Source organism: Euprymna scolopes, chromosome 5 (genome assembly GCF_053919585.1).
Source record: "Euprymna scolopes isolate OS-2025 chromosome 5, ASM5391958v1, whole genome shotgun sequence".
Classification (NCBI taxonomy): Eukaryota; Metazoa; Mollusca; class Cephalopoda; order Sepiida; family Sepiolidae; genus Euprymna; species Euprymna scolopes.
Window position 1 is genome coordinate 137666423 of NC_136486.1, and position 19070 is coordinate 137685492.

General features: G+C 32.7%; 1 protein-coding gene across 1 annotated transcript; it reads right to left on the bottom strand.

The window, feature by feature from the left end:
- Positions 1-2775: 2775 nt before the first annotated feature.
- Positions 2776-3150, bottom strand: LOC145276635 (uncharacterized). Its single transcript, XM_080127825.1, has one exon. It carries the CDS (start codon positions 3148-3150, stop codon positions 2776-2778), a length of 375 nt encoding a protein of 124 aa, XP_079983951.1.
- Positions 3151-19070: the final 15920 nt, after the last annotated feature.

Here is a 19070-nt window from a genome sequence, read left to right on the forward strand (position 1 = left end):
TGCGATCGTAACTGATGATGTTGATATTGATTGATTGAGGCGGTGACAGGGACGTCGATCCGCTGCTTGGAGTGAGAATAGTGGGCAGTCAGCAGGTTCTTGGGAGTCAGACTGTGAATTTAAGAAACTGTGTGACATTGTTGACATCGATTTTGTGAAAGTTCTGATGACCCCAAGTTGTTTAATATTTCAGGACATTTTGGATTACACGCGTAGGTAATGAATAGGTCACAGAAAACTGACATTGCATCTTGATAAAGCTGTTGTAGATTTCTAGAACTTCCTGTAAATGTAGATGGTAGAATAACTGGTACGCCAGAATAACCATCTTCATTCCTTGCTAAATGATCCAATAAGCCAGAATATTGAGCAGCTCTTGGTTGACTTTGATAGCTTTTAATGAAGTTAAATAAGCTACCGTCAACTTTTACATATGCAATATACTTTTCTATTTATTTTGAATTTTATTCAGTGAAGATTTGGAAATTCGCAAATATTTTGTAAGTCGAATTATTGATATAGATTTCAATTAATGCATCACATCTTCCTGATAATATAAATAGAACCCTTTGAATTTTCTGTACAAATTTTTTCCCATAAACACATTTAATCTGTTATAATATTCACATTCTTGTGTATTACATGCATAGAAAATAAAGTGTTTCTGTAAATCTGACGAAGTACAGTTAAATTTTGATTTTTTGCTAATCGAAATGATGTGAGGTAGGTTGTACCTATCAAATTTATGTCAATGTTATATAATTAAGTAAAGTTAAACAAACTGTACACTACTTTTTCATCAAATGATGAGTTTTAAATATAAGGAAAGCAATTTTTTAAGAAAAATTTTCCAAAAGCATATTTACATCCAAGTTAATTTTTTAGATTCCATAGCTGTTCCTGATTGTTTTCACATTTCACGGTAAACAATATTCTTAGTATATGTTACACCACGCTTTCTGTCCTTATTATTATCTCAATACAGTTGCATTACCTTAAATTTCACACTGTGCTTAGATCGAGCTTTTGAACATGCGACCTACAGTTGACCATGAGAAAATACAGGTTGTTAAAGATATATACCAACCTTATCAAAAGTTTGGCCTTGTGCTTTATTGATGGTCAGTGAAACTGTATCCGATGAAATGCAAAAGGAACATTTGTATAACTTGGCTTTAACTTAATTCTTGGAATGATAATTGTGGAACCTCTATTAGATCCAGTTTTTGATGACATTCTTTTATTTTCATCCTAGTCTCATTACAAATTCCTTGATTTATGGATAAATTTCGCAGTAGCATTACTATTGCCCCTATTTTCACATTAGTCGGTGAGGTGACATTCCAGATGGACTTAATGAATTATGAACTCGATAGGATACTTTTGAAGTTCAGCATCATCATCGGAGATGTAATCTGTACTTAAATATGTGTTTATGCCTCCCGGGAGATTATTTAGAATTTCTTCATTTACTGCTTAACATTTTGTATTTTTTGGAGTCATAATGATACTATTTTACATTTCTTGAGGGCTGAAATCAAATATTTCTGATATTAAAGAACCATTACATACCGAATCATTAGGAACATCAATGGTATCTACAGGAACGTCATTAAGACTGATCATTAGTATACCATTACCAAGATGAAGGAGCCATCTACAAAACTCCTGTTTATTTATGTTAGTTCTGACGTTTTCTGTTTGCTGTAATTGACTGAAATTGGGCCACAATGTGTATCTTTTAAGACAGGTGTCTATAATAGATGTAGGTGATCAATGTGGCACTACTGGCAAAGATTGCCTGAAGTCACCTCCGAGTATGAGAAATTTTCCACCAAACAAATATTTTATCGTTACCCATTATATCTTGTAAACATCTATCTATAGAAGGCAGTGCATGATTACGTATCATAGAGGCTTCGTGTATGATGAATACCTTTACCTTCCTCAAAAAAGAAGCATGCTCTAATACAGGAGAAATGTTGCAGACACTGGCTTCTGTCAGAGGCACATGTAGTTTGAATATACTGTGGAGTGTTTTCTCTGAAGTTAGTAGCATTGCAGCAATGCCAGTCCATGCCGCAGTGGCGGTTACAGTAATGCTGGAGGTGAAGTAATCATATAACATGTTGAATAAAAATGTTGTTCCTGATCCGGCTGGGGCATCTAAATAGAAGCAATTGTTGTGTGGGGCTTTTTTTTCAGTTGCCATGACATCCTTGATGATAGTATTAAATACTTCTAATTGTTCGTTGTTTAGCAATTCAACATTACGCCGGTTTGTATTTCGAGTCATATTATCTATTGGAGGATAACCTATTGGTTCAGGTAAACCCATTGCCTGGCAAGAAGAACCATGCTCATTAAATATTGCTTTTATCAAATGAAGTGCAATGTTTTCACATATGCTTTCATCATAAACAGAAATGAGGTCTTCAGTACTGCTCTATTTATGGTTAATGAATAGATGAAAGGCATCCACTGGATGATGATAAGGACACAGCATTGCAAACATGCTACGTAGTTTTTGTGGCATTCTAAATGTAGCAGCTTCAGTAAGAGCATTTTCTAATTCAGTATCTTTTTGCTATAATCTAAGGTTGATATAGCTTCTCTAAATGTAGGGAATGTATGACCTTGGACTGTTCTCAAATCTTCAAATGACTTTGCTCCAGAGACATGAAGAAGCAGAATCTGTAAATAAAAATTTTCACCTTGATTTAGTGAACCTGAATACATTCTTGTGATCAAATAACTTGACCGCTCTCTTTTAGTCTATTTTGTAGTAGTTTTGTTAAATACATAATGATGTGCAATATCGCAGTAAAAATATTGGTTAGCAATAATATAATTCTGATTGAGTTCAAACCAAACAGTCAAATTTGTGTGGCGTTGTTGTGCTTGTTGAATTGCTTTTTCAGCTTGTCCATGTTCATAATAAATCTGTTGCTCTCCAGGCATGTATATAGCTAAACGTTGCACAACATGAGACTGCCCATGCATTTTATAGTCAGAAAGACGCCACATTGCTTCTGGAGGTGATACATATCTGCATGATAGATATTGCTTGACTTCATCTCTTTGTTCTGATCGCATTCTTTCTCCTTGATTGATATTAATAGATGAATCATGGTTATTAACCCCCAACATAGCACTATCATGTCCTTTATAAACATATTTAAATATGTATTTTATACTCTTGACTGAAGAGCAGATTTCTAAGTTAATATTAGCTCGATATTTTCTCAGAAGAAATTTGGTGAAAGAGACTATGTATCTATTATCAACAGTAAAATTACCGACTTGAACTGAGTCACGCTTGTAAGCCGGGTATTCATCAATGTTTTCTACTGTTTCCTCTGTAAATGCCTTTGGAAAAAAATTGCATACTCCTTTACTCATACAAGGAGAACTAGGATTAACTGCACCACATGGACCATGTACCATTAAAGATTAAACTAAATCACGAAGCTCTGGATCTTCACGTCCAGATATTTCTGCTGACAGAATATCATCAATGTGTTGAACTGTTCTGATCTTATCCTGATTTCGCAGCATTATTATCATGTGACAGTGAAATTCAATAACATAAACATATGAAACAGGAGTTCCCAATACATGTCTGTTTTAATGCCTTTCAAAAGTTCAGTTAGATATGCATGATACACACGTAATATTAAGTCAGGTCGATTTTGTGCAAGTTCTGACGGCCCCAAGTTGTTTAATATTTAAGGACATCTTGGATTACATGTATAGGTAAGGAATAGGTCTGGCTTTCCATATTTACAGAAAACTGCCATTGCATCTTGATACAGTTGTTGAAGGCAAATGAAGATGGTAGAATAGCTCTTACACCAGGGTCGCCATCCTCATTCCTTGCTATATAATCCATTAAGCCAGAATATTTAGCAGCTCTTAGTTGACTGTGATGGCTTTCAATGAAGTTCAATCTGCACCCTTCAACTTTTACATATGCATCAACTATATATTGTTGGAATAGTTCACCAGATCTATGGATCATACTGAATGAATCTCTAAGTGCAAGGCGATAACAGTAATACTCTTGCATTGTCACTTTATTGCGAACTCATGTTTGCCGTTCTGGCTTATGTTGCATGTTTATGTGTCAGCCTTGTTCACCATTTGGAAACAATATGGGATATATCATGGGGTCCAAGTGGCAAGACAAATAAGAAATTCGGTGTTTTGGTTGAGAATGTGGGCAAACAATAATATCTCTGTTAGCAGGTGCAGCACCATCCTCACCAACAAATACTACACCTATTTCGTTGTTTATTGGATTGTTAAATCTTTTGATATCTGGACCAGCGGACAAATGCATCGAAACTCTCCTTGGCTTTACATTTTCCCTTATAGCAGGTGCTTTCTCTTCTAATTCAATGCCCCTCATATTTTTATAAGCTTGGGCATAAGAATTATTCTCCATAACTGTAGCTATGGTTTCAAAGACACTTTGGATACATTTATTATTTTCTGGTAAATTACACAGGAGTTGATTTGCTTCAGATGAGTCTAAGATGTAAATTTGTCCATATTTTCTCTCCACTTCATGATTTGGGTGCAGAGTACTGGAATAATGATAGGTTTTACCTTGTAAACGAAAACAATAGGGGCCTCTTCCAGGAAGGCGCACAATATTTGCTCCAAATGATGCAAATGAAAATGATGAGTTGTAATTGCGTATATTAGATCTGAAATTAAACGCTTCTTGGTCATTACCTTCAAGTAACCTTCGGAGTTGAGGAGGATAATCTTATAAGGGAGGAAGAGAAACTTTTCCTTTTTGACAACAATTCAATGCTTCTCCTCAAAATCTAAGTGCTCTACAAAATGAGCAAATCAAACTCATGTCACCTACAAAATAATACGGGATATTTTGTCTTTCTGCTTCATTCATATTGTTTCTTCGTTCCCGTTGCCTAGATCTTTCATTTTGCATATACATTTGTCTGTCTTCTTCACCAATGTTATTTCTTCTTTCCCGTTGTCTACCGCTTTCATTTTGCAGATAAAATTGTCTTTCTTCTTCAATCCTGTTATTTATTTGCTGTCTCAATATGTTTCTCCTTTGCAATCTGATATTACCCCTTTCTTCGTAGCTGCTGACGCCTTCATCTTTGTCGTTCTCTTGATGCACATCTTGTATCTTCCAATGTAGTGCTAGTGATTTGGTTCATTCTGTGTCAAAATTTAATTGGTCTTAATAAAAAAAATTATAAATAAAGATTTGATACGAAAAGTAAATGTCTCTATAATGAAATAAAATTCAATATAAATGTTTAAAATGAGAATAAATATTTCTTAATTAATGAAACCGTTTTTATATTAAAAATCATTAATGTGTAATTTTTCTAAAAGGGAATTTAAATCAATATTTTTATAATTTAGCACTGTAAAAAGGATATCTAGACAATATCTAGGTGAATTATATAAATTATTTAATAATAAATTATTCCCTCCCGTAACATTTATTGGTGATCCTACACTTTGTCGCCGAAAAAAAGACGCCATATTTTTTAGCACACCTGCTACCAGAATTCAAGAGAGACATCAGTATTTTAAAGTGTAGAAACTATTTTATTTATTCAATAAATATATTGAAATGAAAGTGTAGAAGCACCTAATTTTGCTTTGATTAAAGAACTGTATACGCTTTCCATTTATTTCATGATTCGGTCATAGTTTTCATTATTGATGTCTTCCTCGGATTCTGCCAGCAGATGTGCTAAAAAAAATAGCGTTTTTTTTTCGGCTGCAAAGTGTAGAAGCATACATTTATTTGTGAATATGTTATTTTCTTTTGGTGAATAACTTAATAATTTCATTTCAATAAAGTATATCTTGAATTTTGTAAAATGTAAAAATTGAGATTAAATATTTGTTTAAATCCTAAGTAATTAAACAAAGTGTTTATTTCCTATTAAAAAAGTTAAGTTGCGTAATAATTAAAAGGGTTTTTATATAGTCAATACTTTTTTTTTCTAATTCATCTCTATAAATAAGCGATAGCTAGATTAAAATTTAAGTATTCTAATGGCCGTTTCTAAAATTGGCGAAAGTAATTTATTTTAAATATTTACAGTAAGAAGGATGAAAAATGTTAAAAACTTACGCCGGATTATATATTTAGTTTCTGATCATCAAAATAAGTTTATAACATTTATTTAATGCTGGATGACTTATCTACAAGTCAGTAAACCTTGCTGAAGCAAAGCTCTCTTTTTGTTGTTGACGATGGTGTTATTTGTTTACGGTTAAATGAATAACGAAATTTCACCAAGTTACACTGGTTTAGTAGATAATTTTGTGACTTATATAGAAGCTTTACCGTAAAATTTGGCTAAAACAATTGTTGACGAATTACCTCCTTTGAATCGATATAATCTGCTTGTGGTAATCGAAGATCGTCTGCTTGTGGCAATTGAAGCGAAAACCTTATTAGGTATTAAATGCTGAAGCATTTTAATACAGCTGACTAATTGGCTATAAAGTAAAAATTATTCCGAACTTTGCTCTAACATTTTAATACAAAAGCTTAACATTTTCTTGTATCTTTTTTTATATTAAGAAAAATGTAAGCATCACGCTGAAATAATAAAAACGCCATTCTTTATAAGGGGAGAGGGTTTGACTATTCTAAACCTTCACCTTAATAACGATTTAATGAAAAATGTTTAAAATGTTCTTGTATCCTTTTTATAATTTTTGTTAAATAAGAAAAATCTTAATATGGGAAGGGGGATTAACTATTCTGAAACTTAACCTAACAATGTAAAAAAAATAAGGGAAAATTATATGTATGAACAATAAATATTTCTTCAGTTAAATAAAATATACTGTAAATATTTAAATAAGGAATACATATTTATTTTAACCATAATTATTGAAACAAAGTCTTTTACTGCATAAAAAACGGTAATGATGGGAAGGGTTAACTATTTCGAACCTTCACCTCAATAGAGATTTAATGAAAAAAAATATGGTCTTGTATCTTTTTTTTATAATTTGTTTTAAGATAAGAAAAAAAAAACAACTTTGATACTGCTATTGTAAGATTCATGCTGAAAGCCATTCTTAATATGGCGCAGGGGGGTTAACTATTCTGAAACTTCACCTAACAATGTAATAAAAATAATGGGAAAATATATGTATGAACAATAAATATTTCTTCAGTTAAATAAAATATACTGAACATCTTAAAATAGGAAATACATATTTCTTTAAATAAATTAAATCATTATTAATGAAACAAAATTCTTTATTTCATATTAAAAAAAATGTTATGTCCATTTTTTATAGTATTTAAATATGTATGCCCTGTCGGTGGGAATTAGAAGATGATGACTGCCTGTAAAAGAAGCAAAATAAAACGAAGAAAACATAAGTAATAACTATGTAAACAACATGAAGTTGTATAAATGTTTCAAAATTACTCGATTCGGCATGAAATAACACGAAAAAGGATTGGTATGTCGCAAAACAAAAGCAAAACAAAACAGGACAAAAGATAAAATATGTTTTGACTCTCTGCTACTCAGTGTATTTGCGAATGGTGACTTTGGTGATTTATTTAACCTTTTATCTTTACATCATCAACGCTCTGATCCCCATCTGGCATCAATTGAAATGGATGGTTTCCTCTAGGAGAAGCGCCATGTTTTTACAAGCTTCTGGGTTTGTCCTTTACTCCTGATCTGAAATGGAACACGTACATCAAGTCTGTTGCCAAGGTCGCTGGAAAGATGGTGAGATCCTTCTACCGCTCCAGAAGATATCTCACTACTGATCTATCTATATAAAAGCCAACTACGTCCAAGAAGGGAATACTGCTGCCATATCTGGGCAGGAGCTGCTAAAAACAGCCTATCGTGCCTTGACAGAGTACAAAATAGACTTCGTGGCTTAGTGGGGGATGCCCTTTTCTCTACCCTGCAACCTCTCTCCCACAGAAGAGACGTTGCGAGTCTATCCTTGTTTTATCGTTATTTCCATGGCAGGTGCTCGCCTGAACTCCAGTCTCTGGTCCCCACTCGCCAATCTTTCACGAAAAACACCCGTCTGACTGAATCCACTGTGAAAAATGTCCCCCACTCTTTATCTGTGCCTAAATCAAAACGTGGATTCCATGAACAAAGCTTCTTTCTTAGAACGGCACGGCTGTGGAACTCTGTTCCATCTGCTTGCTTCCCACCTGACTACAACTTGGATATCTTCAAGTCCAACGTAAACAAATTACTAATGAACCGCCCTCTTAAGTAAACTCTTCATTAAATCTCCACACTAACGTACTGTACTTGCAAATAACCCTTATCCCTGAGTGGCTTCCTGCCCTTGATAAGTGGTGACCACTGTATAAAAAAAAATTAATAAAGCCATTCTTGACTTTTGTAACATGTATTTCTAATCATATATTTTGTTATGTAAGGCTCACTCAAAAGTAAATTAAAAAAAAGATAAAGTGGCACAGTAAAAAAACGAACTCGTAACGTTAAATGTAAAAAAATATATTTATTACTGAAAAAAATAGAATAAGCGTTCCGTATTACACTACAATAATAAACAGAATACATCGTTAAAAATGTCAGTAAAATACTATACTATTTAAACCGTGGAACGCCACCTTCTATGCATAATTGTCTTTAAAATAATCCGGAACCATAAATAGATAGTTCATATTTTTTTTCGGGAAGTTTGGGGAAATAAAAGGGTTTAATGATTTTTAACTAATAAAGATTAACAATAAAGGGAGATGATTCACATTAATTAATGTTCGCGATGATAATGACGCATTTCATTAATTAATGTTTGCGATGATGATGAAGTGACACCGTACGGACATATATATTAATATATAGATAATAATAATAATAATAATAATAATAATAATAATAATAATAATAATAATAATAATGATAATAATAGTAATAATAATAATAATAATAATAATAATAATAATAATAATAATAAAATACACATGAAAAGTTATCATATTCAGCAGTTGTCGAGCATACTAGTGAAAACAATCGTCTTACTAGCAAATAATATAGGTTTCATCTCTCAAGATAAGCAGTGACTGTGATATTGAAAAAGGTAAGGCATCTATCAATGCTTTCGAGTGGTAGCGCTTGATATATATGAAACCTCTGATAGTACTGAGCAAAACGCTACACGATACAAGCAGTACGATAGTGAAATGACTTTTAAACTACGAGATTCTTTCGCTCCGATAGGAATGTAAAATAGCTTACTACGGGTAAATTTCCGAACCACATGACATCAAAGCCAGTGTTCCGCAAGAACCCGTTCTCTTCCTGGTCTTTATAAATGATTTTCTAACTCTGAAATCACTTGTTGACGATATGAAGTAAATAACATGAACCGTGTTGCAAATTACCTAAATATTTATTTCAGGACATCGACGAACATTAGGAGTCAATATCACTGTTGGTACTTTTCTTTTTATATGGATCACGTGTCTCAGTTGAGAAAAAAAGTAACTCTAAATTTTTAACGCTTCTAAAAGCAAGCTTTTCTCTTTAACTCGCCAACATTTGCACCTCAACTTCTCTCTAATTTTAATCAATTGTTCTCATCAATGCACCTTCGTTCTGTAAGCATTTCAATCTCGAAATAGATATGCTTTATGAAGTGGTATTCTGGAGATGCACATTTTGCATATTTGGAGATAAACTATTTGTATTTTTATAAAACCACTTGTATCCATGTAACGTGGATATACTTTACGTTTCTCGACATTATTGAATGCAAACGTTAACATGTATGTATACATACTTGCATGCTACTAAGAAAATCGCACGATTTGTCGACATATCTCAATAAAATACACACGCGCGAGTAACTGAATTAAAAACCTATTACTATACATAATAGGGACAGACAGAGTAAATACGGAATAAATCAGTTCTAATAAATTATATAAATAATATACCATTCGAAACTCTCTAAATTGAAACTCATGGTAAATAATAGGTAATGGTTTTTGCTCGTTTGTTGTTTAACATTTGAAAGTTTCATTTATATTTACGACTCCTGACTTAAAATATGAAACCCATTTCGTAGCTCAACCACGCTTTGCCCAGTAATTGCTTCGCCCAAACGAATATGTAGAAACCTATTAAGTCTAAGAGTTTGCAATTTTTTCCATCGTGTTATAAGCACTTTATAGACGCGGATTTATCGTTTGCGGATGATTGTAACCGGCTCAATTAAGTCTTCATATTACCGGACTTTTATGATTTCTATTTCAATACCCGAATATGACAAGCTTTAAAAACAATCAGTTCATGTAACATGATACAATAGTTTTGACGAACATTTCTTGTAGTTCTTGTAACTATACATAGAATATTACTCTAAAATCTGCCATTAAGAGAAATAGATAAAATGATGCAGTTTATTTAGTTAAAGCAGACGTGTAATTATACACAGTTAGAAAATAAAGTTACTGTGTCAGAATCTTTGAAAGAGAAAACAATGTTCCGTTTTGATTTAAATTTACGATTAAATAAATTCGTACTGGCGATTCTTCAGTGAAATTACTAGATCTTAAATAAAACAATACGACACGCTCCAGTAATCGCAAACTAATAAATATTTAAACTTAGTTTATTACATATAACTAGTAAGACCTGTCGAAATTCATATTTATTTCACATATTTTATATAATATATTGATGTTGGGATTCTTTAGATGTTCAGCGTAAATTAAGCCGCCCTGATATTAGTGTTGCTCTTTTGTAAAAACTGCAAAAGTATTTATCTCAGCAGGCAGAGACACCCGGCGTAGCCAGGTCGTAACATAATATAAAATATGATATATTAATGTATGCAAGTTTTGTATGTATCATTGTAAGGTCAATTTTCTATAGATTCTTATATATTATAATGAGCTTATTATTTTCCTTCTCCTTATTATTATTGGATCACATGGAGCTTTCACACAAGTCAACAAACGATCTAATTGGGATCCTGTGGTGTTCTCTGGAAGATGAGTGACAACAAGCCTCCCCAGACGTCCAGCTCTCTCCAGCTCCTTCGATAGCATTTGCAAATGAATTTGCATCATCGCAACAACCTCTTACTATTGATTTTTCGCTGGTAGTGGTCATTGGTTTATACTGGAATTCGAGTGGTACTAAGCCTCCCCAAGGTCCCAGTTCTCTTTGCGCTTGTCCAGCCGAGGTCTGGCCAGCGCTCTCTCTTCGGTCTTTCAACCCTTCTTGACCCTTCTCGGCTCTTTATTATCACTTTTCCATTGGGAGGAACGGTGATGAGACAATGGGGGGATGAATGGTGGGGGTGTAGAACTTGTAGATATGCAGCTTCAGTGTTCTTCATTCCCTGTAACGCTAATTCGTTATATTGTCTTCTTGTATTATTCTCCGCATTGAAGGGTTTTCCTTAATATTTCATGCAGTTGTTTACACAATTCCCAGCGCACCGCCCTCCCCACTTGGTCATGCCTGTTTTTGTATACATTTTGGGCCATTTTGCTGCATTCACTTACTATATGGTTTATCGTTTCATCTCTTTGTCCACATAGTCTGCCTTTGCTGTTTTCGTGTGTTTTATCGATCCTTGCTTTGATATGGTTCGTTATTATCGAGTTCTCTTGTGCTGCAGTCATTAGAGATTCAGTTTCTCGTTTTATATGCCCTTTTCTGCATCAATGTCCAGGTGTTTTCCTTATTCTCATCTTTTGTCATTCTTATGAATCTTCCCTGGAGTTGTTTCTCTTCCTATGTCTCTTTTCTCGTTTTGTCATTTGTCGCTGTTTTCTGTTTTGTTGGGTTTTTTTCAGTGTCTCTCGCTGCCATAATTATCCTTTCAGTGTTTTGCATTATGTATTTTTCTAGTTCTTTGTTGTTTGTGCCCTTCACACAGTCTTCTATACAGATCAGTCATCTCCCGCCGTCTTTCCTTTTCACGTAGAGTCTGTCAATATCATCCCTTGGGTGTAGTGCATTATGCATCGTTATGAGTTTCATGGTTTTCTGGTTGAGTTGTCTCAGTTCTTCTTTTTTCCACCCTATAAACGGTCCAGAGTATCTTGCTAGTGATACTGCCCATGTATTTATACGTTTTATTAGGTTTCTGCCATATAATTTCGTTTTCAGGAGTTTTCTTGTTCTCCTGAGGTATTCCTTTCCAATCTTCTCTTTCATTTCTGTTGCTCTGATGGTGTCCGCTTCCAGAATTCCCAAGTATTTATAGTCGTCTTGTTCCCATAGTGCCCTCATCTCCGTTTGGTTGGGTAGTACCATGCCTTCTGTCGTTTCCAGTTTTCCCTTTTAATAACTAGTTGTGCACACTTTTCCATTCCAAATTCCATTTGGATATCTTGGCTGAAGATCATGGTAGTGTCTTTAGCTCGTTTTCGACCCTTGCAAACAGTTTACGATCGTCCATGTACATCAGATGGTCAATTTTTTCCTCTGTATTAGAGAACTTGTATCGGGCTTCGCACTTTCTCAGAATACGGTCCAAGGGAATCATGGCTATGATTAACAGTAGTGGCCATAGTGAGTCTCCTTGGAAGATGTTTCTTTGTATGTTAATTTCTGTTATGTGTTGTCCATCAGCTGTCAATTCAAGTCTAAGTGTGACAACTTTAATTTTTATTTACCTTTTTGTGCGTTGTGGATGGTTAAAAATCATGTTCTATGAAATAATGAATGTGAATATAATCTATAATATAAAGCTGAATGTCTGTGTTTGTATGTGTGTGTGGGTGTCTGTCTGGTCACGAATAGGCTCCTATATAGTTGACTATTTAAAAAAAAACTGATTACATATTATGATAGAAGATGTATCGAGACACAGGAATGGGTATGTTTGATCTTGCAGAACAGTGGTTCATTAAAATTGTGGGGTCTGCGTTTGCGCCTGGTCCACAAAATATGGAAATAAAAAAAAAGTTTCCAAGTGTTTTTGATATAGATGTACATATGAATACTTTGATAAGTATTTTTTTAACTTAAATAGGGATGGTATAATAAATTTGTGGGGTGTGCGTTTCATGTTTTGCCTTTGCAGCAGTTTGTCTGACCCGCATTTGTTGTTCCTATGTGCTAGTTTCCACATTCAAGAGTTTTTCTTAATATTTCAGCTGTTTTCATTATTATTGTTATTATTATTATTATTATTATTATTATTATTATTATTATTATTATTATTGTTGTTGTTGTTGTTGTTGTTGTTGTTGTTGTTAGCGGGACCTGTGGAAATTCCACAGTGGACTCTTTTATATGTAATATATTGATGTTGACATTTTTGTGGATGTTCAGCGTAAATGGAGACACACTGATCTTATTGTAGTTCTTTTGTTAAAACTGCAAAAGTATATATCTTAGCTTGAAGGACGCCCGGCATAGCCTATTCGTATAATATGCTTACATGATATTTTAATTTATGCAGATTTCGTATATATCACTATACGAGTCAATTTTCGACCCATTCTTATATATTATAAACATGTGATTTCAAAAATAAAAAAAAATACATCTATATGGCTTGGGTGCATCAGCTTAAATCGAAACCGAAACCAACACTTATGAAGAAAAAAAGAATGTATGTATATATAACTTGAGTTCTTTCAGCTATAATCGAAACCGAAACCAAAACTTGGTAAAATTATTTATTACAAGAAATGAAAGGCATAACAATAAAACGACATACATCCGGAAGAAAGAAAATAAATGTGATACAGAAAATAACACACGCGCTATCGTATTAATATATAGATTAAAATATGGTACTCATGCAGAGAGTGATCCAGACGTGACTCAGCGCACGCGCATGCCCGGCTTTCCTCGGAACATGACGTCAACAGCCGGAGTAAGCCGAGCGTCGCCGAGGAAATTAAGCTGTCTGACGTAACATAAAGCTGAGCTAATGACAATGTCGCACAATGATTTTCAACGCGACGCGCGTTCATGCGAGTTGAAAATTCAAAGCAGCAAACGACAATTTGGAAGAGGAAGAAAAGAAAACAAATTAGTAAAAAGAAAGCAAAAAAAAGCGCACCATTTCTTACTTTCACGTCAGAAAAAAAAATTCCTGAATTTTACAGACTTAAGTGAGCAGCAGAAAACACAAGCCGGAGTCCTCGATTTTGTCAAGAAAAAAAATTACTGGCACAAACGAAAACTTGTGCACCATATGGACACATGTGCAATCTGATTATAAGAGGAATGGTAAGCGATGTCTATGGCTGAAGGTGTCAGGCTACCAAATGCCGAACCATTACATCATCCAGACTAGTCACTTTTTTGGCAAGTCTAGGCCGACAATTACCACATAATTAAAATCATCAACTTGTGAACGTTTGAGCGAGCAACACAAAAAGGCCTCCAGCGCAAATGCGGAATACGATCTACGGGCACAAACGATTAATTAAACAACCGTCTGAGGAAACAAACACAATATCTGTTTTAATATGAAAAAAAATATCCCATCCAGTTTTGTTTAAACTTTTCTAGTTCTCAGGTTTTTCCTTGAAAAAAAAATAGAAAATAAATAACACCCAAAAAAACAAAAATAAAAAAAATTGTTTTAAATTTTTCTTGAAAAAAAAATACAAAAAGTCCTTGAAAGTATATTTTAGATTTACCTCTAAACCTTTTCTCGAACGAAAAATCTATAACATTATTTATTCTAATATATATATATATATATATATATATATATATATATATATATATATCAAAAAAAAGAAAAAATATTGTTATAACATTTTTCTTTACACTTAATAAAACGTAAAATTTAAGGTAAGAGTTTTGTTACTTGTTATGCTTTCATCGGCGACGCTCAGCTTAATTTTCTCGGCTCGGCTCAGCTTACTCCGGCTGTTGACGTCATGTTCCGGAGAAAGCTGGGCGGACTCAGTTTCGTGGGGATCACCTTCTGCATTAGTACCTAAAATATTTTATGTATCAAAAACAGTTTTTCATGAAACTATTTTCGTTAAAACAATGTTGTAATAAAAATAATTTATTTAGAGAAAGGAACGGTCATTTAATATATATATATATATATATATATATATATATATATATATATATATATATATATATATATATATATTAGGTTTAATGTTTTTATTAAAATATTGTATGTACAAGACCAGTTTCGTTTCGCTAATAACGTGTTGCTAAATTCGAGGTTTCATAACATATGCATCTGGACTTTTGTTTACATAATATAGCAATTAGTAGTAGCAATAATATTTTAATGAACGATGACATCAGCTTAGTTATACTCTCGTTCTCTCTCTTTCCATAAACAAATGTAAAGTAAAATAAACAATGACAAAAACAAAAAAATAAACTGCTCAACTGTTGTCCCCACCGGCCGAGAGATGTGTGTTATTGTTTTTTTTATTATTGCGGAATAACTTTAAATCAATTATTTCTTACAAACTTTTGTAAGATAAACCCTAAATTTTATAGAGTTAAAAACACATATATCTGTGAGAACACGCTAATCGAATAGAACCTAGAGCGTTCGTAAATGTGTATTCCGAAATTAAATGTCTATTCCAGAATAAAATATCAACCAACCAAATCTGCCGGAAAGCGTGACACACAAAAGAACACACCCACTATTGTAATAATGTATAGATTATTATTATTATTATTATTATTATTATTATTATTATTATTATTATTATTATTATTATTATATGTGACCTGTTAAATCCACAGGTGTGATACCAAAGAAAACAAAATCCTTAGCCAATATTTATGCTAAAGCAGTAAAACTGAAACTGACTAGCCAAAACACAATATATACAGATGTAGGAAAATTTTGGCAAATTTTAATGGTGTGAAAATATAGGGTTTTATCTTGACCAAGTGTGATAAAATTCTAACCAGAGAATATTATTATAGTTTTCAAAAAACCAACAAATTCTCATGTAGTTTCTTCCCATTAAACCAAAACTGTGAGCATTTTAACATTCAATTTGTCAACGAGTACTGATATATATATATATATATATATATATATATATATATATATATATATATATATATATATATATATGAACGCCTGGTTGAAAGCTAATGACCTGAATTTTGTAGTTGATGATGTGATATTTTCCCTTAGGGTCGCACATCAAAAGGCTCACCCATTATCCAGAGCCTATTTTTGGCACTTTTTATTACCATAATTTTTTTTAATGATAGACATTTCTTTTGCTAGTTTTGCGTACAAACTACAAACCATCTGATATTTCCCGCAAACATCTCGCCTTGATGAATAGAAAACTAAACTTGGCGACTATAGTTTCAAATGATCTAAAATTACGGCGAGAGAAGAATTCCAAATATTACTCGCATGTTATATCTCCCCTGTATGGTTTTAACACATAAAGTAATTTTCACAGTATATAAGGATTATTTACTGGAGATACTTATAATCGTGCGCTATTTAGTCTCTCTCTGCTGTTAATTTACATCATTTGAAACCATAGCACAAGTTTTAGTTTCCTCTTCATCAAGGTGTGAGATTTGGGATATATATATATATATATATATATATATATATATATATATATATATATATATATATATGTATGCATGTGTGTGCGTGGACACATGTGTAAAAGGTCAGAAATCAAGGTTTTCAAACTGAAGAATTTCGGAAATTTTAAAGGTGTGTAAAAATTAATACTAGTATTTATAAGAGAATCGTACACAAATAAAAATGTTCAATATATGCAAACACAGATGCCTCAGTTCTGTCTCGATTTTTCTATGAAGTCGTGTTTGTTTTTATACGCAAGAAATTTAACATGATTTATTGCGTATAATTTCTGTAAAATACAAGACATATTAAATATTTAATATATTTCTGAGGTTAATTATATTTTTGTCTACAAAACGTTCAATTCTATACATATATCGCTCAACAGTATTATCTAAAGTTTAAGTACATCCCGCTCTTATAATTGTGTATAAACACTTCTCCTTCATGAATCTATCGTATAATTAAAACATGGGGTCTATCTGGTGCATTTCTTTAAATTTTGTGTGAAATGCACGTTGTACGATTTATCGTTATTCATGTTATGTTTTAAATTCCTGGATATTTTTGATTAAGTGCACACATTTAATGTGTATGTGAAATATAAACAAAGCACTAGTTATGATTTTATGAATTTACCTTTAATATTACACAGATATAAGACTGTGAACAGTTCCTCATATATCTTATTGCAGTTCTTTTACATTATGTGGCTATTAGAGGTATCTTGCTGAATGTTATCATCCCAAATACAATATATTCTTTAATACGATGTAAGAACATTTCCTTTATTTCATGAATCTATTAACGGAATTAAACATGACATTCGTCTGCATAAGTGTTGTTTCACAAAAACCTTTAAAACTTTATATACTTTTTCATAGAAGAATATATAGAACAACCTCAAAACCGTGCAAGTGTCTTGTTACACTACGCCATATTTTCATATGACCTGTATCAAATGTAATTTAGTCATATGACACCTAATTGCAATGCACGTACTGGTGTTTAAACAATTGAACATAATTAAGTGCCAACAAATCATAGTTCTGCTGATAATAATAGAACATGTGTTTATGTAAATAAGGCAATTGAGAAAAGAATGAAAAAGGATGATTACGTACCAGTTTCATATGGAAATATAATGCAAGAAATAGTTGCACAGATCTTTAAAAATCAGTAACAACATATGATGTATTCTAGGTCTCTGTGTCAGATAACATATTGCACACTGTGTTTTGCATAGTTCATAAGATTAAAAAAAACAAATGGAATAAAGTCAAATACGGGAAGATGGATTTTATTTGAGTAAGTTAAAAGCCGACATCATATCCGAGAATTTTCCGACGCAGTTTCGTTTGGAATCCAATGTTAATAAAACATTAATGACTATCCCAGTAGTCAGCAGTTTCTAGATGACAAAAATCTTCAGTTTACATTTCCCAAATCTTAAATATCACAGTCCTAGCACGTTGGGCAATCTACTGCTATGACTCTGTCCGTGTTTAAACAGTTCATAAACTGATATAGAAAAATATGAAATTAAATTGAAGAAAGGACATGTAAAGAGTATTACGATTTGAGTAGGTTGAAGCGAACAACTTACCGAATACTTGCCGCCACAGTTTACCAACAATCATGTAACTATTAAAGAAAGTAAAAATATGTGTATTTACTGAATGTGGCACTTACAGAATTCGCTATAATAGCGTTCGTCTACTGAGAGTAGAGAGTGACAATCAATCACACATTAAGGGAGCAGCGCAATGTGGCCAGCGTATATGAAGATGTGAAAGATAAACGAGTGTTTAAACATTCTCGGAAGAATATCAGCCTGCAGAGACGAGTGGAAATAATGTCGTAATAACAGTGATAAAACTATATGAATAAATCTCGTAAAATACTATACACTTTTATAGATTGAACAGATTCAGCCATTATAGGCGGGTAAATCGATTACTCTTGTACTTGAGAAGATGAAGTATGTGTTTTGAATTATGGATTCGTCTGTTTCATCGGGCCGCAAGACATAACTTAAAGATAGGAAATGTAACATTTATCGACGCTTTCACCTAAAAAAAATAAATAAATAATAATAATAATAATAATAATAATAATAATAATAATAATAATAATCATGATGATGTTTTGTTGGGAAAGAGACAAAACAATAAGCCAAACTATAAATAAATGCAACAGATTGCACTAAAAAAATACAAAAATATGTGTAAGTTTTGAAAATGTATATTTGATATATGCAAACAGGTGCACTTTGAACATCCAGCCATATTATTAAGAAAAAAAAAACATATCCAACCTTAAAAGATTAAAAAAGTACATTACTATCAGCCATGACAATACAGCCGTACAAAACTTCTCACACTCGATAACAAAGAATAAATAGGTCCAGCATTATGTTTAGGGCTCAAATGGATAAAAAAGCAGAATAATACAATAAATACATTTAACATGGAATAAATAAAGGGTGATAGAAGAAGAAG

What these genes read in the sequence shown, in the direction of transcription:
- LOC145276635 (XM_080127825.1), bottom strand. Translation starts at nt 3,150, where the DNA reads ATGTTGGGGGTTAATAACCATGATTCATCTATTAATATCAATCAAGGA.